The 22052-nt window shown below is 42.0% G+C and overlaps 1 protein-coding gene across 5 annotated transcripts in view; it reads left to right on the top strand.

Annotated features, from left to right (window-relative positions):
- Lrrfip2 (LRR binding FLII interacting protein 2) overlaps positions 1-22052 on the top strand; it is a 102623-nt gene that overhangs the window by 8420 nt on the left and 72151 nt on the right. For all 5 annotated transcript variants that reach the window (XM_052187099.1, XM_052187096.1, XM_052187100.1 and 2 more), the window contains exon 3: positions 11117-11261. In XM_052187099.1, the coding sequence (XP_052043059.1) occupies positions 11172-11261 (90 nt within the window). In that variant the 5' untranslated portion in view covers positions 11117-11171. The remainder of the gene's footprint in view (positions 1-11116; positions 11262-22052) is intronic.

Below are 22052 nucleotides of genomic sequence, written 5' to 3'. Positions count from 1 at the left end.
CCTATAGCCCAAGTCCTACCTCTGGCTCCGAGCAGGGAATGAACTCATCCCTGCTGCTGAGCTGCTCGGTGGGGAGCTTGCTTCACTCCAGCAGAGTTCAGGGTCCACCCAGGCAGTGCACCTGAGCTAGGCAGTTCCTTCTTTAAGACTGTCTTCCCTGGTGTGTCAGGTTGTCAGTGAAATGAACAGCATGCTGGGCCTTTGATAGGATTACACTGAATTTGTGTATTATTTTGACCAGTTTTGCTGTTTTAAACAGTGCTGTCTTTTGATTCGTGAACATGCATGGTGTCTTTCAATTAATAATGTTTTTCTAATTTCTTTTACAGTATTTTATTCTTTTTAATGCTATCGTCAATGGAATTGTATTTTGAATTTTCCTTTTGGATTGTTGGTATATAGAAACAAAACTCTGTCTCTCTCTGTCTCTGTCTCTCTCCTTCCCTCCCCCTCCCTCTCTCTCTAGTCCTCTTTTTCTCCCTCCTCCCCTCTTTCTCTCTCCATTTCTTCTCTCCCTTTCTCCTCCCTCCTCTCCCTCCCATCTCTAAGGTATGTCCCCACTATGTGTTTGCATTAGTTTTTATATTTTCTGACTTTGCTTAGGTTTTGTGTGTGTAATTGTACAAATTTAGGAGCTTAAGACAGCATGTCTTTTATTGCCCCTGTTTGTGTGTGGCAGGAGTCTGAGACCGGTTGTTTGACTGGGTCCTCTGTGGTGTGTTGAGTGAGGCTGACCCAACTAAGTCTCACCTGGAGACTTAACTGGGGGAAAATCCACTTCCAAATCTTGTAGGTTGCCACCAGAATTGGTTTTCTTGTGGTTTAGCACTGAGGCTTCTTCAACTGGAGATCACTTTACTCCTAAAGACTGCTGTCAGCTAGCTCCTGGGGCAGCCTGGAGTTGTTTGTAGTTCTTGTATTTCATCAAGCCACCACGGGAATCTGTGCATCAGTCAGCTAGCACCTCAGTCTTACATAATGTAATACAGTCCTAGGAGTGCCGTCCTATGATCTCTGCCATTCTCTGTTGGTAAGAAGTAAATCTAGGTCCCACCCATAGTCTTCGTGGGTCAGTGATATTTACACAATGGTGTGAATACTAGAAAAGAGACTCAGGACAGGGAGCCATCTAAGAATTTGTTTGTTATAGCTGGATACAAAATGACACATTGTATATACCTTCTTTGTTTAAAGAAATGTATATTTTAAAATGTTATTGTCTTTAGAATTACTGTGGGTTTAATCTTTATTTTATAATATGTTTTTAAATGTTACTACTGTCTTCAGAATTATTGTTGGTTTAATTGTTATTTTGTAATTGTCCCCTCCTCCCCCAGTCTGGGTCTGACTATAATTCATGCTATCCTAAATTTACTAGATAGCTGCTGGCCTCTAACCAACCGTGAGCCTCTTCAGCCTCCCATGTGCTGGGAATGTAGATGAATCATCTCTAGCTTTCATTTCTCTTCACCTCCTACTTCACCTCCTTGTAGCATTCCAATTTTGAAGTCAACAATTGATGATTTCATTATAGTAAGATACTGTTTATTACTAAGCTGCATATTATATTTTCTTTTTATTAAAAATTTGCATAATTTGCTTATCTATTGCTTCCACCCATATGCTCCAGCAATTTTTCTTTTTTTCCAGATTTTCTTCTATTTATTAGCATGTAACATAAGTAGCAACTAGTTTAAGGAATATAGAAAAATATAAAACAAAATGGTTAAAGAATAAAGTGAGCATCAGTATTCTCACTACTTAGCTAAGAAATTATAAATGACAGATAACTGGGATGGTCCCTTAGGATTTCTTTCCCTGGCACCTACTGTCCTCACCTGGTCACAGTTCCATTTTACATATCATGATGCCTCAACTCCTGAAGTTTCCTTCACTCTTATATGTATGCATTCCTATCCAATGTGCAGTTTAATTTTGAAAAACTGTAAACCTATATCACCTGATGAGCGTTTCAGAACAGGTTAATTGCTTTTGTGGTGCTGGGGACTGGACCCAGGACTTTCTGCATGTCTGGCAAGTGTCCCACCACTTTGTGATGTCTGTGACGCAGGTTGACCACTTTAACAGTCCCTAAGTCTTAATACAGCCACCCTTCCTTCCCACATTTACATCCTTGTCTACTGTAAGCTGGAACTCAGGGGCTCTTGTTTAGGTCCTTGGAGGGCTCTACTGGTGCTTTGCATCTGACTGGAAGATGCCAGGATAAAGAGAGGGAGTGTGATAGATTTCAAAACATTTGATGGTAGGCCTGGACCATGTTTTGCTCTTACCCATATTGTCAAGAATGCAATGACATGACTGTGCGTACTCCAAGGATGAGAAGGTAACGTGACTCTGGGTCCAGGCAGAAAAGGGGAACAGCTTGGGAATGGCAGCCGGACTTGGCCATGGTGTGTCGGCCATGTCTTTTGAGTGGTATGTTGTTGGGCTCTGGACAACCGAGTGGCTGGGGAAGGAAAGTCCATTTTGACCATGTAGATGAAGGCTCTGGAGAGGGAAACTGCAAGTCTTCCTTGAGGCCTTGGTGGGTATGTTTTTTGGAAAACTTGTTAATGAGTTCTGAGAAACACATAGTTCATCATAATCAAGTCATCTATTGTAGCTGAAATGTTACAAGGGATTGGTAAATATCTGGAAAAAATTTGGTTAGGGAATCTGAGTACTTTGTATGTTTTTGCCTTTGAGCGCATCATGGTCTAGTTCTCAGGGATAGATAAAAGTTCAAAAGTTCTGTTGTGAAGTAGATCAACGTTTCCTGACATCAGAGAAGGGGACTGCAGGAAAACTCATGCTGGGGTCAAGGAGGACTAAACAGCTATGACAAGCCCGACTGGGTTTAGGTTGAAGGGACATCCCGGAGACTGAAGACTGTAAGGACAGTGGCCCTCTGATTACATGGCTTCAGTGTTTTTCCTGGAATATCAGTCATCCTACCGAGGACCCCTAATGCTCCTCATTTGTGTTAAGATTTACTTCTTATATGCTCAGGTCTTTTGTCCTCTGATTTGATGGAACATTTTAATAGCTTATTGAAAGAGGAGGTAAAATAGGTGAGTGAAGTTTGGAGCCCTTACATATCCGGAATGTCTTTCACAGTCAAAGTTGAGAAGACTGTGGCTTGATTGGGTTATAGGTCGCTTGTAGATTATCTGTGAGTTTGCTTCATGAGTTTATCTTGCTTCCTTGTAGAAGTCTGAAGGTGTTCTGTTAATTTTATGTAACTGCTTTTCCTAGTCTCAGAGGCTTGCTGTTGTCTCATCCCCATGTTTAAATCCACTGTAATGACTTCTAAGGCATCCTGATGTGAGCCAGCCCTGCTGTTGAGCTGCCTTTAGTCTGGCCGCTGGTCTCAGCCTCATTCGCTCACGGCTTCTCTCTCATCCTGTCTCCTCTCTCCTTAGTTTCTCACATGTTGGCATTTCAGACCCTACTCTCTGTGCTTATTTACATTTTGACTTTTTATTTTCAGGTTTTTTTCTATAAGATTTCCTGAACTTCATTTGCCAATTTGTCTAAGAGATTGTTCTTATTGTTGTTATTAGTTAATTTTTTTGGGACAGGGTTTCTCTGTAGTCCTGGTTGTCCCAGAACTCATTGTGTAGACCACATTGGCCTTGAACTCACTGAGATCTACTTGCCTCTGCATCCTGAATGCTGGGACAAAAGGCGTGCACCCCCATTTTATTTCTTTATTGAGGTAAAATATACACATCACAACATTTATCCATTTAAAGCGATAGTCTTTGCAATGGTTCTTAATACATTCACAGAGAGCTATGTGGCCAATACCACCACTGTCTGACCCCAGAACCTTTTCATTACCTCCAGAAGAAACCACTCATTGCCTTCACTTCCCTCTCTCTAGGCTTGGGAGCAGGGTCTGCTTTCTGTATTTGTGTGTCACCTCTAATGGACACGTTACAGAAATATCTACAATATGTAATCTTTATTTCTGGCTTGGCTGTGGATAGAGTCTTGGAGGACTAACTGCATATTATATAGAAACTTTTAAAGTTATGTTGATTTTGGGGGGGGGGCACTGGCCCTCATGCCTGCCACTTAGAGATGCTACATAGCTCTGTAGAGGTTACACTGCTTATTTGGAGTCACTGTTACAGGTCCTTATGCTGCAACAGTCACTGCTGGCTATCCTCAGTTAACCTGTCTCCACTTAGCTTTATGCATCTTAGATATTTCATTTAAATTACAGCTTCCGACTGCCACCCATGCCTCAAAACTTAGGATTTATTGGAGTTTAAGGAAGTAAATGAAGTAATTGTGGTTACTCTTTATGTATAACTAGAACTAACTCAGGTCTTCCTTTTTTTTTTTCTTACAGTTGTTTGTGTGCTTGCTTGTCCTGTTGTGTCTGATGTAGGTGTGTAGAGGAGTTGGTTCTATCATGTGGTCTTGGGGCTTGACCTCAGGTCATCATGCTTGGTAGCAAGTTCTTCCTCACTAAGCCATCTCTCTGGTCCTCAGCTTTTTATTTTAAAGGCATTAAAATATCAGCGATTTATGTTTGAGATTATGATCATATGTGTATATATTACACTTTGAATATGGAATTAAAAACATCAAACTAATTGAAGTGAGGAACTCCACAGCCCCTTGTGTTCTAGGTTAAGACAAGGTCTCCAGCCCTGTGTTACCCCTCCCTCCAGCTGTCCTTCTACCCAGCTTCTCTAGTTCATTGTGGGAATAAGACCTTAAGGCTCTAAGTTGTCTATGATAACTGGCGCACAAAGCAAGTCTTAGTGAGGTTACTAGTTCTCATTTGTTCATTCCACATTTACAGTGCCTCTTGCTGTGCGCAGGCCATGTGACACAGGAGTGTGGAGAAGGGGTCTGGGGAGGTGGCTCCACCATGGAGTGCTTCTTAGATATGCAAGGCTGTAGGTTCCATGTCTAGCACCACAACAGTCACAGCTGTGAGCAAGGCACAGACTTTGCAACCAGCAGTTCTTATAGACCAGATGTCCCCTCTATTCAGTTTATTGTTAGAGTTTCAAAGTTGGTTATTATAAATTTATTGTTGCTTTCTCTCTCTCTCTCTCTCTCTCTCTCTCTGTGTGTGTGTGTGTGTGTGTGTATGTACATGTATGTGGAGGTTAGAGACTGAAGCAGTCAGGTGTCCCTGCTGCCCTCTGTCTGTGTGTTAGGCAGTGTCTGTCTGGGCGTCTGGAGCTTGCTGAGGACTGTCTAGCTCGCCAGCTTGCCCCAGCTTGTCTTTCACACACTGCTGGGACTCCAGACTCTGTCCTCACGCTTCACAGCGAGGACTTGTTTCTGAGCTGTCTCCCCGGCCCAAGGTCATGCTTTTCAGCTAGGAAGTAGCTTTGTTACAGCTGTTAAGGTGATGCTTTAGTCAGCAGTATTTAAAACTTAAAGGTGAAACTATGAATGTCTTGTCTTGTGCATAGTTTTATACGTGCATAGTTTAACACATTTGCTGGCTTGGTTTTTATGCCATTTTCCATCTTTTCTACTGAATAGGCATATTACATTTGCCCTTTCCTGTTTCCCTTGAGTTCTCTGAAACTGCCATTTATTACATGATTTGATCAGTGTGACATTAAGCTATTAGTCTCAGCTTGAGCCATTTTCTGTTTTGTTTTGTTATAGATTAAAAAGAAATTAGGGCAATCATTTATCCATGTAATTTTATTTTTTTGAATTTATTTATGTTTTCCATTTTATGTATGAGTGCTCTGTCTGCATGTACACCGACCTGCTAGAAGAGGATACCAGGTCGTGAGCCACCATGTGGGTGCTGGGGATTGAGCTCAGGACCTCTGGAGAAAGCCAGTGTTCTTAACTGTGGAGGCATTTACCAGCCCCTAATTTTGTTTTCTTTCTTATTAATCTTTTTAATTTAGTTTAGAACTATTAATTATATGTATGCATCTGTGTTGGAAAGTGCACGTGAGTGCCAGTGTGCTTGGAGGCCATAGGTGTCAGCAAGAACGCACCTCACTGAATGAGACCTAAAATGGTGTCATTTGTGTTGCCGCAGCCCTGCCTCAGCCTCCAAGGTACTGGGACTATAGCCATGTGCCACCACACCCCACTTATATTGTGTTTGAAAATGTGCAGTTTCTCATCTACCCACCCTGGCCTATTACAGGTGGATTTCAGAGCTTGTCCTTGATACCTTCTCCTTGATTCTGACTTCACAGCTTTTTGTTGTTGTTGTTGTTATTAGTGATAACATAAGTTTCGGTCACATCTAACAATTTATAGAATTTTTTTCATCTGTTTGATCTTCTAAATGCTACTTGTGACATAGGAATGCGTTTAATAAAGAAATGCAAGACCTGCACACTGAAGATACACACAATGCCACATGGCAGAATAAGGAAGACGGAAGTACTAGAAGAATCCTATGGCTTTGGGACTGGGGCTTAATGTTCCCGAGGTAGTCCCCAACCTGATTCATAGAGTCCTCATAATTGCCATTATAATTCAAGGTGCATTTTTCTTTTTCATTTATTTCTTCCAAAAAATGACAAACTTCCTAAAATTTACACGAAAGTGCACAGGACTCGCAGGCCAAAAATCTTAAAGGAACAAGATAAAAGTTGGATGACTTAGTTTTCCAATTTTAACAATTATACAAAGCCACAGTAATGAAGATGGTGTGGTACAACATAAAGAAAAGTATACAGATCGATGGGCTGGAACCAAGTTAACCCTGCCCCGCCATCTGCCTGTACTTTGATAGTCAAGAGATTAAAAATTCTGTTCACTTTTATTATTAGTGCGGGTGGGTAGAGTGTATGGGCATGCTGGGTGCAGGTGTGCTGGTGAGAGAGCAGTGCTTGGGACTTGGCTGTCCTTGCACCTTTGCCTGAGTTTGGGACTTGAACACGCTTGTCCAGCTTGCTTGGCGAGCACTTAAACCCATGGACTCATCCTGGCTTAGCACCTGATCCTTCCTAAGGGTGGCATGGTAAGTTGCTGAGAAAGAGTAGTATTTTCAGCACATAGTGCCCGAACAAGTAGATGTTCATGTAAAAGAATAAAATTAGATCCCTGCCTCATGCCATATTCAGAAGTTAAACTTCATGAATCATAGAAGCAGGAGTAAATATTGTGGCCTTGGCATAGATAATGGCTTCTTATATACAAAATTAAAAGAAGCTACAAAAGAAAAATAGTGCTTCCTTAAAATAACTTTTTTCTTTTTATATGTGTGTGTTGCCTGCATGTATATCTGGGTACCATGTGTATACAGTGTGCACAAAGACCAGGAAAGGGCATCTGATCTTCTGGGACTGGAATTACAGAAGTTTATGAGCTATCATGCGAGTGCTGGGTATTGAACCTGGGTCCTCTAGAAGAGTAGCCAGAGCTGTTGCTGGTGAGCCATCTCTCCAGCACACACTTCTTCCCTCCTTAGTAGAGCGTCATTCAAGATGGGTGATGGGTGGAGGCTCTGCAGACATGGCTCGTCAGCTGGAGTGCTGCTGGTGCAGAGGACCTAGGCTTGGCTCAGGAGCCTCCCTAGCTCTTGTACCTCCAGTGGTAGGGATAGAAGAGTCTCTGGCCTCTACAGGCACATGTTCTCACGGAGCACATGCACTTACGTCCACACACACACACACACACACACACACACACACAAAAGTAATCTTAAGAAAGATGGATAGACAGATATTAGAAAAAAAGTGCCTTGCAAATTCTTGGTAGATTTTTCTTTTATTTGTTTGTTTTGAGATGAGGGTCTCACTATGTAATCCTGGCTGGTTTGGAACTTGCAATGTAGACCAGGCTGTCATCAAACTCACAGTTTGCCTGCTTCTGTTTCCCAAGTGCTGAGATTAAAGACATGCCTTAAAAATAGCAGGTATTTTTACAATATAGAACAAGTAAAGCTATAGGACATTTTGTAAAAAGCCTTTAATTTCAAATCTCCCTATTAATTGTATAAAAATTAAATTATGTTATGTATTTATCTCTTGTTTTTGCTTTCAGTGATATTCCTTGTTACCCTGTTATGTGGCTTACTTTCACTAATCTGTAACTTATTATTGGTGTGTGTGTGTGTGTGTGTGTGTGTGTGTGTGTATGTGTTAGTTAATGCACGTGCGTGGTGCTGGAGGAGGATGCCTGGTGCCCCTCTCTCATTCTCCACCTTATTCCTCTGGAGCACTGTCTCTGCTGAGCCTGCTGGGGTGCCAGCCAGCCAACCCCAGCATCTTCCTGTTGTTACCTCCTGTAGTGCTGAGGTTACAGCACAAAGCCATGCCCAGTTATTTTTAACAGGGATGCTAGGGACTTGAACTCAGGTCCTCATGCTTGCATACTAAAGACTCTGACTCCATGAGTTGTCTTCCTAGACCTTTTCTTGTTTTTGTTTTTGTTTTTTTTTAGTTTTAAGTCTCTGTTGTTAACACTATAATTTTGCCCATTGTTTCATCTTCTGAGATCCTTCAGCAGGCATGGAGAAAGAAGGTCTTTTGAACAACACTAGAAAGTAGTTTCCTATCAGGTTGCAGAGAATGCATTTTTTGGTAAAAGTCCATCAAGTTTGTGTTTTCTACAGTTGATAAACAATTACAATTATTATAAGAACTGCCATTACTGTTCATTTATAGAACAGCATGTTGGCAAGGAAGGAAATGCGACCATTGGCTTGCCAGCTTATGAAGAAAGGAAGTGGACAGATTATCTGTGTGCTGGGTATGGAGGATAGTGTATGTTCAGACCATAAGACTTTAAAAGGCATTTTTACAGTTCTTAGGCTGACGCCGTGGGGTGTGGCCATTATGCTTCATACAGTGTGAACTAGCGAAACCATCAGGTGCTCATGTTCTTTAGAGAGTGAGGTTGTGTTTAGTTTCTGCCGTTTCTTGTTCTGCGATGTCCTGGGCTTTGGCTCATCCACTTATTTTGTTTCTTCATTCTTTTGGAGACCGGATCTCGCTCTGTACCCAGAACACTTGTACGTGTACGTGAAGTACTGCACGCTCCCAGGCCCAGCTGCATTTAAAAATGTTTTGTACCTTTTTTCAGTTTCTCCATATATTTTTTATTTCTATGGATTTGCATATGACTTACTCATTTTATGTGCTCATCTCATTTTGGTATTGGTAGGATTGATGTCTTGAACCAATTCCTTTTGTTCCTCTATCTCCCCTGACCTCTCTTCTAATTCAGGGAATTGATCATTCTTTCCTTTGCCAATTCTTTTTTCTTAAGTTAACATGTAACTATATGAGATTGCCTTTCCTTTTTTCCTTTTCAAATCTAATGTTTAAAAAAGTATAATTCCTAGTTCCAATGCCATTTGTTGACCTAGTTTTTCATGTTTCTCAACCATTATTTTCCCCAAATATACTATCAAAAAGTTTTAAAGAAACTTTAAAACTTTACTGTACAGAAAAGTTGCAATAGTTGATAGCTTAAACTGAGTGCAGTGAACCCGGCATCAGGATCTGTTTCTCAGTCTTTGTTGTTGCATGCATTAGTAGCAGATGCTGTTGCATGCATTAATAGTAGATGCTGATACATTCAAACACCACATTTTATCTTGCACATCATTAACTGAATTTCAAATTTGTATAAAGATCTTTTTTCTTTTGAGGCAAAATTTACTAAGAAAAAAATGCAGAGATTTTAAGTGTGCTGTTGAATGATTTCTTTAGTTCTGTTTTTGTGTAGACTGGCTAGCTGCCTTCTGCTAAGAAGACTGAAAACTGCAAGGCCCCAAACCATCCCCAAACTCATGTATTCCTCTACATTCTTGGAAGGAGGCCTCAAATATCATAAAATACTCTGCAGATTTCCCTTTTCATCATACAAATACCCTTCATAAAAAATAATAATAGTCAAAAGTATCTTAATTTGTTACAAATCATTCCTTGAGTCAATAAAAGTCTTGACTACTGCTCTTACCTGTGTGTTTTGAAGAAGATAAGCTAAGGCTCTGTTTAGCTAGAGCCTAAAACTGTGGCCAACACAGTGATGTATTCTCATAACCTCAGGTGCTCAAGAGGAAGGGCAGCCTGGTGAGGACCCATCTCCAGAGGTAGAAAGAAAAGGGGCCTGAGTGTGTGCTCATTCAGGTGGTCCTGACCTTAGCTAGCATGCAGTCCTGGGCTCAGCCTCAGCACCAGAAAACAGCACAGTCTAGGCCCAGTGTCTGCTTTTATTGACAAATGTAAACCAACTTGGGACTAGAGAGATGTCCCAGCAGTTAGGAGTTCTGCTCTTTCTGAAGACCCAGGGTTCAGTTCCCAGCACGCACATGGTGGTTCACAACAGCCTGTAACTAGTTCAGGAAAATCAGTGTTCTCTTCTGCCTTCCTTGGTGCCAGGCATCCATGTGGTGGTACATGGAATACACTCAGGCAATTACTCAAATTTTCTAAAAGAAATGTAAGCCAGCTCAAGGGAATAAGCCATGTCAGAGAAGATAGGACTAACCTGGACTGTCGCTGGGAAACACTTCAGGTGTGATGGTTTTGCTTCATTGTCTTGAATCAAGTGAATGCAAGTACATGAAAGTCACTTGAAGTCACTTGTATTTTTAACATACCCTGTTCTAAGGGACAAACTAACTTGGGAGGTCTTGGCCTGTCATATTGTAATGAAATGTCTCCAGTTTCTTTTGTTAAAATTAGGAAAAATATGTGGGCTTCCTGGGTGCTGGGTTAAGTGAGCTGTTTGCCAGCAGTGTGTCCAGAGGGGGCCGCACGCCGCGTGTTACGTACTCTGCGTGCAGTCATGCGCTCACAGTCTGAAATTTCAGACTTCCACTTTTATGGAACATCTTTCTTGACTGGAAATAGATTTTAGAAAAAGCCATATTAATTTTATACTGTTAGTTATAATTACACTTTGGTTGCAGTTTTCTGAGCTAAGATAACATTCTCATAGGTTGTGAATAGCTTAATGATGCTATTAAGTTGGTAATTGGTATAAATTTAAATATTCTAAAATTTAAAATTCTATAATTTGTAGTATGAAAAGGAGTTCATTCCTGGATCTCTTTGAGAAGAAATAAACATCAGTATTAAGTTGAATGTTTGACTAAGTCTTAAGACTCCATGACAAAGACATCCTAACTCACCGTTTTTGTTTATTTCAGCGCTGAACACGAGCAAACTCATTTTCAGAGTTAAAAAAATATTTAAAAAAACAAGATGGGGACTCCTGGCTCTGGAAGGAAAAGGACACCAGTGAAAGATCGATTTTCTGCAGAAGATGAAGCTTTGAGTAACATCGCCAGAGAGGTGTGTGCTGAGGTGTCCCAGTGATGCTCATGGGTGCCGGGGAGGTGGGCTTCGCTTGTCAGCCAGCTGTGGGGTATCTGCTGGGAACACGGCATCACGCCTTGCCTTTCACATCATAAATCTGTCCTAGTAAAATGTACTTAGATTTGTATCCCTTCTGATGTGATTATCTGAGAATTCATCTGAAATTAATTTTTTGCTAGTTAATGTGCTTTGTGTATGCTTAGGATTTTGGAGGTCTAAAATCTGCATTATAGCTCACTGAGCTTTGTAGCTCTCCGAGCTGCTGGGGATGTGTTGACAGAAACTGCCCTTAAGGGTGTTTGTTCAGATTTACAATCCAAGATTGTTTTGTGAAACATTGTAGTAGATATTTGTCTGTCTATCATTCATTCATTCATCCATCTCCATCTCTGATCGGTGGGATTGATTACAAGAGTGTGTCACCATATGTGGCTTATGTGGTGCTGGAGCTGAATCCCAGGGCTTCGTACACGCTAGCTAGGCGAGCTCAGCCACAGCCATGCTGGGTCCTGGCTAGGCTGGAACCTTCCTGTTTAATCCTTCAGGTACTAACAGCTTCTAGGGAGTTTAGTTTCAGTTTGTTAATAACTTAGGGGAAAGGAGGGCCAATAGGAGGGAGGGTTGATGCTTTTCGAAAATCTCCGCAGCATTTCCTATGTATTGGATGTTTAGGAGAGCTCTCACTGGGATGCCTTTCCAAGGCTCTACCTGTGTTTCAGATTCTGAATGTAGCTGTAGCTTTTGAGTGATAAATATTTAAATGTGATTGTATCTATAGGAAATATCAGCATAGGCAAATCCATAGAAGTTGATGAATTGTGATACTAGAGCTAGGAACATTAGGGAGTGACTGCTCAGGTATATGGGTTTCTTCATGGGATGATAATGGAGCCTTCTGGATTTTGGTAATAGTGATGATTGAACAACTCTGATTATACTAAAAGCACTACATTAAATACTCCACAAGGGTGAACGTTTAGCAGATATCCATCTATCTATCTATCTGTCTTTATATCTATCTATCTATCTATCTATCTATCTAATCTGTCTCTCTAGAGCGAGCATATATACAACCATTACAAACTTTTTCAATCAGGCAAAATGGCAGTAATATCCCCTTGCTAATTTAATTTGAACTTTTTTGTTGGTATTTAAAAGCTTCTTCCTCATGTAGCCTAGCCTGGCCTCAGAATCCTTATGTAGACCTTGAGCATATGATTCTCCTGACTTTATACTGTCCTCACTCCCATCATAAACACAGAGTTGTGTCCCCACACCCTTTTAAGAATTTTTTTTATCGTGTTATCTATGTGTACAAACATGGAAGCCAGGGGTCGATTTGGAGGGTCTTCTTCAATTGCTTTTTGCTCCTTTTTATATTTGAGTGTGTGTGTGTGTGTGTGTGTGTGTGTGTGTGTGTATGTGTGTGTGTGTGCTGGTGGAGGTAGTTTAGCTCAACAGGAGGACAGCATGCCCCAGGGACTGCTGGGATTATAGGTGTGCACAGCTTTTAATGTGAATGCTGTGTGAGTGAACTCTGGTCTGCATGCTTGTTTAGCAAACATTTTAGTGTAGAAGTCAAATTTTGTAGTATAGGATTTGAAGCAACATTAAAAACTGAGTAGAAAACCAAAGAAACAAAACAAAAAACAAAAAGCCAAAAGCTGGGCGGTGGTGGCGCACGCCTGTAATCCCAGCACTTGGGAGGCAGAGGCAGGCGGATTTCTGAGTTCAAGGCCAGCCTGGTCTACAGAGTGTGTCCAGAACAGCCAGGGCTACACAGAGAAACCCTGTCTCAAAAAAACAAAACAAAACAAAACAAAACAAAACAAAACCGAAAAAACAAAACAAAAAACAAACAAACAAATAAAAAACTGAGTAGAACAGTATTGAAATAAAGAAGTTATTTAAAAACTGGTTATACAATTACTTTATAGTAGAAGCCAGATTTTTTTAGCTAAAAAATGAAAAAATAGTCTTTTATACTGACCTTAAGTATTTATATAAGTCACATAAAAATTAAAATTACCAAAGTGTTTGTTTCACAGTTGGAGGTAGATGTGGGGAGGGTTCAGTGGTCAATGCCCATGCCTCACAAGCCTGACAGGTGCAGGTCCTGGCGATTATAGAGCCAGATGTGGTAGCACACATCTGTCATCCTCTCATACTTGTGGTGAGATGGGAGGAGGAGGAAGGAGAATTGCCTGAACGCTTGAGGCCACCTAACCTGGAGCACATAGTAGGGCAGAATGAGAGGCCCTGTCTCAACAAGGCTAAAAGCAGAACCACTCTATGGTTTGAAAATGCTTAACCCACAGAGCGGCACTGTTAGGAGGTGTGGCCTTGTTGGAGGAAGTGTGTCATTGTAGGGGTGGGCTTTGAAACCCTTCTCTTAACCACGTGGGAGCCAGCCTTCTCCTAGTGGCCTTCACCACCATGCCAGCCTGGATGCTGCCATGCATGCTCTTGCCTTGATGATAATGGACTGAACCTGTAAGTCAGCCCTAATCAAATGCTGCCCTTATAAGAGTTGCCTTGGTCATGGTGTCTCTTCACAACAGTAAAACCCTAAGACAACTTTCAAAATTGTCCACTGAACCCTACACATGTGCCTTGGAAAACATACACACACACACACACACACACACACACACACACACCACACAAATCCGTTTTTTAAAAAAAATATTGGAGCATTTACCCTTTTTTAAAGAAACCAATTATATATACTAAGGAGTAGTCTGAGAAAAATTGAATCCTTTAGAAAGGATTGCAGATAACTTTTTTCTATAGATGTTTATTAATCTTTGAGAATCTCACATATGCATTTAATATATTTGCTCATCTCTATCCTGCATTACACCCAACTGCCTCCACCCAACCTCCCTCCCAACTTCATGTAAGTTTCCTTTTTGTTAACTACTCCACTAAGTCCAGTTAGGGCTGCCAGTATGCATGTGGGTGTGGGTGCACTTGCTGGAACATGGGCAACCTACCAGGGGTCACACACACCCTTGGGTAAACTGATTCTTCCTATTCCAGGAGCTGTCAGTTGCCAGTAGCTCTTTAGCTAGGGGTGGGACGTCATGCTGAAATGTTGACTGGCTTGATCTTGTGTAAGTCTTGCGTAGGCAGCCCTAGCTGCTGTGAGTTCCTGAGTGGGAAGGAGTGTATCGTGTCTAGAAGACACGATTTTAGAGCAGTCTTCCTGATCTCTGGCTCTTAGCAATCTAAATTCTTTTTAGTGGCTTAGTAATAGTCCATTGTGTATATATTCTTTTTGTTCATAAGTTTATGTTGACTATACTTTATTGGATTGCCATTATTGCCTAAGGAGGTAATTGCCATTTAGGCATTAGGAGAACCAGAAGTTTGTGGCTCTTAATTATAGATTAACAGTCTGAGGAAAAGGTGTGGATTGGGTTTAGATATGAAGACACGTTCTAGCAGTGCTTTATGGAGTGGCATCTGTAGGAGCTGGTCAGAGCTGATGGTAATATTGCTGCTCTGAGTAATTGGTTTATATTTAGTTCATGGTAAATAGACGATTAGAAAAACTTTTGGCAAGTACAAAAGCTTTCTTAAAATGTGGATTACCAGAGCTGGAGAGATGGCTCAGTGGTTAGGAGCACTGGCTGCTTTTCCAGAGGTCCTGAGTTCAACTCCCAACAACCACATGGTGGCTCACAACCATCTGTAATAGGATCCAATGTCCTCTTCTGGTGTGGCAGTGCACTCATATACATAAAATAAATAAATCTTGTAAAAAAAAATGTGGGTTACCATAGTCATCAGGAATTCTGAGCATTAACTCCAGCTCTCACCTAAGGGTATAGTTACTTTTAAAAACAAACATGAACTTTGGTTTTTTGTTTATTTGTTTGTGGCTTGAGACAGGGTGTCTCTATATAACTCTGGCTGTCCTGGAACTTATTCTGTAGACCAGGCTGGCCTCAAAGTAACAGATCCACCTGCCTCTAGCTCTGCCTCCCTACTGCTGGGATTAAAGACTTCCGGTACCATCTAGCTTGTGTTTTAATTAATTTTTTTGAAGTATGATTCTCTCTCTCTCTCTCTCATATTTTTTTTTTGAGACACTAGCTCCTTACGCGCTGTGCTGTGCTGGCTGGCTGGGAGCTCACTGTGTAGACATGGTTAAGCACACCTGGCAAAGTGAACTTTTAATATTCATTTGGCACACATTTATTGAGCATTTATTATGTATGGATACCACTACATTTAGAGGGTATAGAGTGTATTATTCTACCATGGAGCTTAGATTCGAAAGGGAAAATAGACACTGAAGACCACGTGAATTCTTCCTCAAATTTCAGGCACTTAGCAATTCCTTTTTGTCTTGAAAGTTGGTTATCTGTGTCTGCTATAGTCACTGGGATTCTTAAAATCGAGGAACTATGTAATGTGTGTATTTATAACTGTTAAGTGCTTTGAGAGAACAGTAAACAGTTTCATTAAAAAGTGTGCCACAAGGGACATGTCTGAGGGCCTTGGGAAGGCTTCCTTGGAGGAAGTGGCCTTTCACCTGAGGTTTGAAGGATGAGGGCTGTTCCTCAAGGGAGAGGGAGTTGTCAGAGAACTTTTTGTAAGCTTTGGTTGAAGCTTGAAGGTTGAAGGAGTGTATAGAATTCACAGACTAACAGCAGCAGCTAAGGATTATTCAGCTTTTACTGTTATACACTGTCTCAGTACGTTAGTGAACAGCCCCAGGCCTTTCAATGCTTTACTATTTCATCAGTGCTGAACATAAGCCACGGACACATCAGGTGACCTTGCCAAGCTCATAATGCTTGGAAGGGCAGGAGCTGGAAATTCCCATAGTTCTTGACCTCTTACAGATGTGGATCATCTAGGGCCTCTAGTTACTTCAGGTGACAGCAGAGACAGAGGAGAAGAAAGAGGAATTAATGAGCTCATGCTAGGAGTTTGTAGCTAGGGGCTAGTTTTGTTCCCGGGATGTTTGGCAATGTATGTGGACATTTGTGTCTGTCACAGTGAAGGGTGGCATGGCGACGGTACCCTGGCAGTGTGGGCAGAGGCTGAGGATGTTGCTAAACTTGCCAGTGCACAGCACAGGCATGATCAGCAGGATGCGGCTGAGAACCCTGATGATAGGCTCTCATGGGCTGTGTTTAGGAGCATTAGTCTGTACTGAGAACAGTGGGGAAATACTGAGTGTTTTGTGTAGGGAGTGGAATGATTGAAAGGATGGCTTATTATAGGCTGGAGATTGTATCAGAGGAGGCACCTGTGGTTTCAAGGAGGTGAGTCAGGAGCCCCAGGTGGTGGGGTGGTTGGAATGGGGAGGAGATAAGTAGTTGGTGCTCTTGAGTGGCTGTGGATAGGTGGTGGAGACAGGACTCAGGCGAATACATCTGGATAGATGGTAGGGAGCATCAGGAGGGGGCGTGAGTGCTTGCTGGCATGTGCTGTGTTTCAGGAGGCTGTGAGACAGCCACATGGAGACTTCACTGGGTGGTTTGAGAACAGAGACCGAGAGCTCAAAGGCAAGGAGTGGTTTTAGCAGATTCTCCACCCTGTATCTTGTTGGAACATTAGGGTAACTGTACTCATAGTGTGATCGCCATCATCTAGGGCGAAGGCAAGGTGACTTCTCTTTAGCTGAGTTGTAGAGTTCCAGGTCAAGTTAGAGTTTTATCTTTGACACTTTTTTTGCTTTATGTATTTGCTTTAGATTATTCTGTGCAAATTGGGTTTGTCAGAAAAAATAATTCCACGAGTAATTTATAAGTGTTCTCATGTTGATTCACAAAATTCATGTATGATTGTGAAATAGCAGTTATTTTAGTTATGAGAAGTAAATGTTTTTCCGTTTTTTACCCAGTTTAAAAAAAAAAATCAAAATGCCCTTCTTTATGATTACTGACTTTACTAGCATGTTGTCTGAAAGAGTGGGTCTAAGTTGTAACTTTACCCAGACTACTCTCAGGTGTCCTAGTGCATTCATGAGCAGGCTCTGTTTCTCCCTTCCCCTCAGCAGCGGAGAAGAGGGAGAGATGGTACTCACGTCCCTCCTTTTTGGTTAGATAGTATCATTGCAGATCCTACATTTTGCTTTTCTTGGGCTATTTATTAGTTTGTAATCAGATCTCTTCTAAACCTTTGATTTCCTTTCTTATTTGGTAAGATCGTTTTTTGCTGTCAAAAGGTCTTTGAGTAAAAAGAAGATACAGTTGTTTGACAGTTATGAAAAGATGAGTTACATTTTCTAGATTTTATTGTTTTAGTTTTATCTAATACATATTAATGCCTATGTTCAGAAAATTTTAAATGTTTGTTCCCAAGTCCCAAAGCTTTTTAAAAAAATTGTTAAGCACAATACATTTCAAGGTCTAAGAAAAAGGATACCTCACATTTTGGATTGAAGGGAAGTTGCTAGGAACATGGAGTAATAACTCTTATTTGTTAATTTGGAAACCATGGCAACACAATAAATATTATGCCTCTTAATTTGTTCTTCAGTGTTCTTTTGGCCTGAGTGCCATGGAAGAATAAACAAAATTAACAGTAAATGCTGAGCGTGCGCTACCTGAGTTACTCATTTTCCTTGATGGTTTCACTCTTTTTTTTTAGATACAATCTGACTATAGAGCCCTGTCTGACCTCAAACTTATGATCCTCCTACCTCAAGCTCCCAAGTACTGTATTATAAGCCCCTGCCTTCACACACCTAGTGAGTGAGAAAAGATTTACTGCAGCTCAGTGGTCCCTTGTGCCTCAGTTCCCTGATTTTTGTATTTTGAATCCCAAGTGTCTGCAGGTCCAGGGGTGTGAAGCAAGTAGCAGCCTGTGGAGAACTGAACCGTCTGTCACACGAGTACATGACACTGTGTGTACAGTGGGAGGTGGTGATGCTGCAGGAGTCGGCCAGTCAGGAAGGGGTTTTCCTGCTGAGGAGTTGGAATTGACTCTGAATGCTATGGGGCCACAATCAGATTAGGCCTCCAGGGCTGTTTCCCTAGTCACCCCGGAAGTGTCTGTGGTCTGAGAAGGGGAGAACCCTAGGAGAAAGTTGATGTCTGCATCTCTGGAGATGGTGAGAGCCTGGAGGAAGCTATGGCAGGGAAGGGGCGGTTCCTGGAGAATGACAAAGTGTGAGACTTGTGGGAGCTGAGGAGGTGGGCAGGGCCTGAGCTGTGGAGGGAGGCTAGGAAAAGGGAAAGAAAGAGTCTTGTGGGCTTTCATCACTTCGTCTTCTGAGGGACAGTGATAGAAGCTATAAACAAGAAGAGAGACCTTAAAGGAAAGATTCTGTTTAAGTAGGGATTTATTGAGTCTGAAGTTCTTGTGGGACAGGATCCATTTCTAAGAGCGCGTTAGATGAGATGGGTGGGAGAGGAGCCTGTCGTGGACATAAAGACGTGCTGACCTTTATCAGCTGAAGTTAGTATCACTCAGGAGAGGAGACAGAAGAATAAGCCTGGAAACTCCAGTTCTGTTAAAACTTTAAGGATCTATAAAATAAGTGTGTGTCCACACAGGATTCAGAAGAGGGATATTAGAAAGCAGGGAGAAAACCAGAAGGCGTTGTGCTGCAGGACACACAGAACTCTCAGGCGGAGTGAGGGGTTAGTGCTTTCAGCTGCCCAGAGAGAAGTGAGATAAGGACTTAGGAATTCCACTGGGTTTGGTAGTTAGAGGTCATTAGTGACCTCTGACTGAGTAGTTTTCAGTTCAGTGATTTGGGCAGAAGCCAAACTGTAGTCATTTGAACCAAGTGGGAAGTGAGGAGAGAGCTATGTGAGGACTGGGCTGCCAAGGGAGACTAGATCTGAGCTGGGTGTGGGATTCCTTACTCAATTTTTCTTTTCTTTCTTTCTTTTGTGGTGGAGGGGGGGGTTCAAGACAGGGTTTCTCTGTGTAGCCCTGGCTGTCCTGGAACTCACTCTGTAGACCAGGCTGGCCTCAAACTCAGAAATCCACCTGCCTCTGCCTCCCAAGTGCTGGGATTACAGGCGTGCACCACCACTGCCTGGCTTCCTTACTCAATTTTTAAAGATGGGGCAGATCTTGTCCCCAATTTTGATGAGCCAATAGATGAGAAGCTAAGACAGGAAAGGTGGAGAGTTGGGACAGGTTCTGGCCGGGCGAGTCTTCCGAGGCAGTTTGGAGGGATGTGTGTGTGAGGGTGATGGGCTTGGGGCAGCTCTGACCTCAAACAGGAAGGACAGCTCTTCAGTGGGACTTCAGACAAGGGTAAAAGGACAGCATAGAGCCTGGGCGGTCTGACCTGGGCAAGGAGATGCGGAGGGAATGCCTCCTTCAGGCCACAGCCTGTATTTCTAGTTCAGGCTCATCTTTAGACACATTTGAAAGATTCCTTCTGTGGTGGGAAAGCATTGGCACAAGAGGAGAAATACCTCGTGTAGGAGAGAGAAGAAACGTGATATTGCAGAACTTTCTCCATTGACAATGAATACCATTCCATTGTATTTCTTAGAACTGTTCTGTTTCCTGTTTATTTAAAGCAGTTTGTATTAGTATAACAGTTTTCAGTGGTACCTATTTTGTTTCTGAAGGCCTCTGTGGTTCATAGAGTATATATGTCCTAAAACCAAAAGAAAAGTACCTATTTGTAGCTCAGTAGGAACTCTTCATAACTTGATGGACCTACCACAATTTACAGAATGTATTTATGTCTTATAGTTGGTTAACTCTATTGCCTCTGAATTGTTAGATACTAGATTCAGACATACATAGTAAACATACCTTCGTTTCCTACCGGAATGGTAGTCTCAAGTGAGATGTGATATACGGATTTTATCAAAGTAAACAGTGAATACTGCCCAACTGATCAAGCAACCCCTCCTTCCTTGTCTAGTCAGTGAACAGAGTTCTAACAGGGTTGACAGGCCTCAGGCAAGCCTTTGATTGGAATGCTACAGGAGCCTATAGCAAATTTAACCTAGTCAGTATGCCTGCTAGAGTGAAGCAGTTACAGAATCTGAATTTAAAATGCAGAAAGCTTGTGAATGCTTCTGGGTATTGGATGCCACAAAGTTTATCAAGACTATGTTTTCAGTTTGAGACGTTTTACTGTGCTTGTTCCTGGGGACTTCAGCAGGTAGTCTCAATAGCATATAGCGGGAAGTCTCAAAGAAGGGAGAAACTGGAGTTAGGAAGCTTTGTAGGGCTCTAAGTGAAAGTGGTAAGAGCTCTTGGGAAGAGGGCGGGTCTGTTGGACGGAATCTCGGATGTATCTAGCAGTTAAGGCCGTCCCAAGGCTTGAGTGGGATGGTGGGGGCTCCTTTGCTGGAGACGGGGGACTAGCGAAGCCAGGCTGCCCACTGCACAGGTGTAGAGTTGCTTTTACTCTCTGGTCTGCTGCTAGCTCATCCATTAGGTGTTAGAGATGGAGGCTGCTTTGATGATGGCTGAGAAGTCAGTGTGTGGTGCTGCATCTGAATCCTCATTGGCTCAGAGCTGAAACCACGATCAAAGATGAGTGGAAGGTGGGGCACAGTAAAAGGAGGTTATCTGTATCTGGTGCACAGGAGTGGCCAGAGAACCATAGAGCAGCCAGGGCAGCTCCACAGAAAAGAGCATTGGAGCTCATTTGGAAACCACCCAAAGCACAGCTTTGTGGTGTGTCTGAGGAGCGTGGCTCAGACGACATGTGTAGACAGGTTGTAGTGAGTGGGTAAGAGTATGGTAACCAGTGTGGGTCTTTGGATGTGGGTCGTGGCTCCAGTATTTGCAGGTGAGGTGATGTTATTGACGAGGTGTTTGTCCTCTGTACCTCAGAGACTGATTTGGCAATCCAGCAGTGGTCATGTTCAAATGGTGTTCAAATGGTGACAGTCAGAGCAGTCCCACTGTCTGCAAAGTGTGGCTTTTCATTTATTTATTTTTTGAGGTGGGATCTTGCTGTGTTGTCTTTGCTGGATTCAAATTCCTGGGCTCAAGATTCACTGGCTTCAGCCTCCAGCGTGCCAGGTGAAAGTTTGGGTTTTGATTATGAGGAAGTTATTCTGATAATATTGTTTAATTTTAGGTAAGGTTATCCCTTAACAGACTTACTACAGTTTGAATTGGATTCTGATGTATTTTCACAAGCTTATTACTCAGACTGTATTCCTGGATCATGATGTTTAAAGGATTACTTAGGGTTTACTTAGTATTGGTCCAAGAAATGCTATATATTCTGAGCCCCTCTTTGAGATTCCTAATGTTCGTTGTTATTAATATTCTGACTTAAAAATTTCAACCCAATATTTCCTAAACCTTCTGGGTCAAAAATGTCCTTTCTTCTGTTTATACATTAACCTTTAAACTTTGTGAACTAGAATTTTGTGTATTTTAGTATTTCTCTCTCTTTTGCTCTCTCACTGTTTGTTTCCCTCTTTCTGTATGTGTGCTTGTGTATATGTGTGTGTGTCTTTTTTGTTTGTTTGTTTGTTTGTTTTTCGAGACAGGGTTTCTCTGTGTTGCCCTGGCTGTCCTGAAACTTACTCTGTAGACCAGGCTGGCCTCGAACTCAGAAATCTGCCTGCCTATGCTGCTCCACCACTGCCCAGCTGTGTGTGTCTTTGAGATAGGTTCTCATATAGCCCAGGCTGGCCTTAGACTCACTATGTAGATAAGGATGGCATACTCCTGCCATAGCCTCCTAGGTACCAGGACGCAGATATGTCCTCCATACCTTGTAACTTAGGGTTTTATTTAATGCACTTTTATTTGTTAAGAAAGCTTAACTTATGTTATAATTCAATGAGCTGAGAGCTGGCT

Source organism: Apodemus sylvaticus, chromosome 7 (assembly GCF_947179515.1).
Source record: "Apodemus sylvaticus chromosome 7, mApoSyl1.1, whole genome shotgun sequence".
Classification (NCBI taxonomy): Eukaryota; Metazoa; Chordata; class Mammalia; order Rodentia; family Muridae; genus Apodemus; species Apodemus sylvaticus.
Note: the sequence above shows the minus strand (reverse complement) of the source record. Positions and strands in the feature narration are given on the sequence as shown.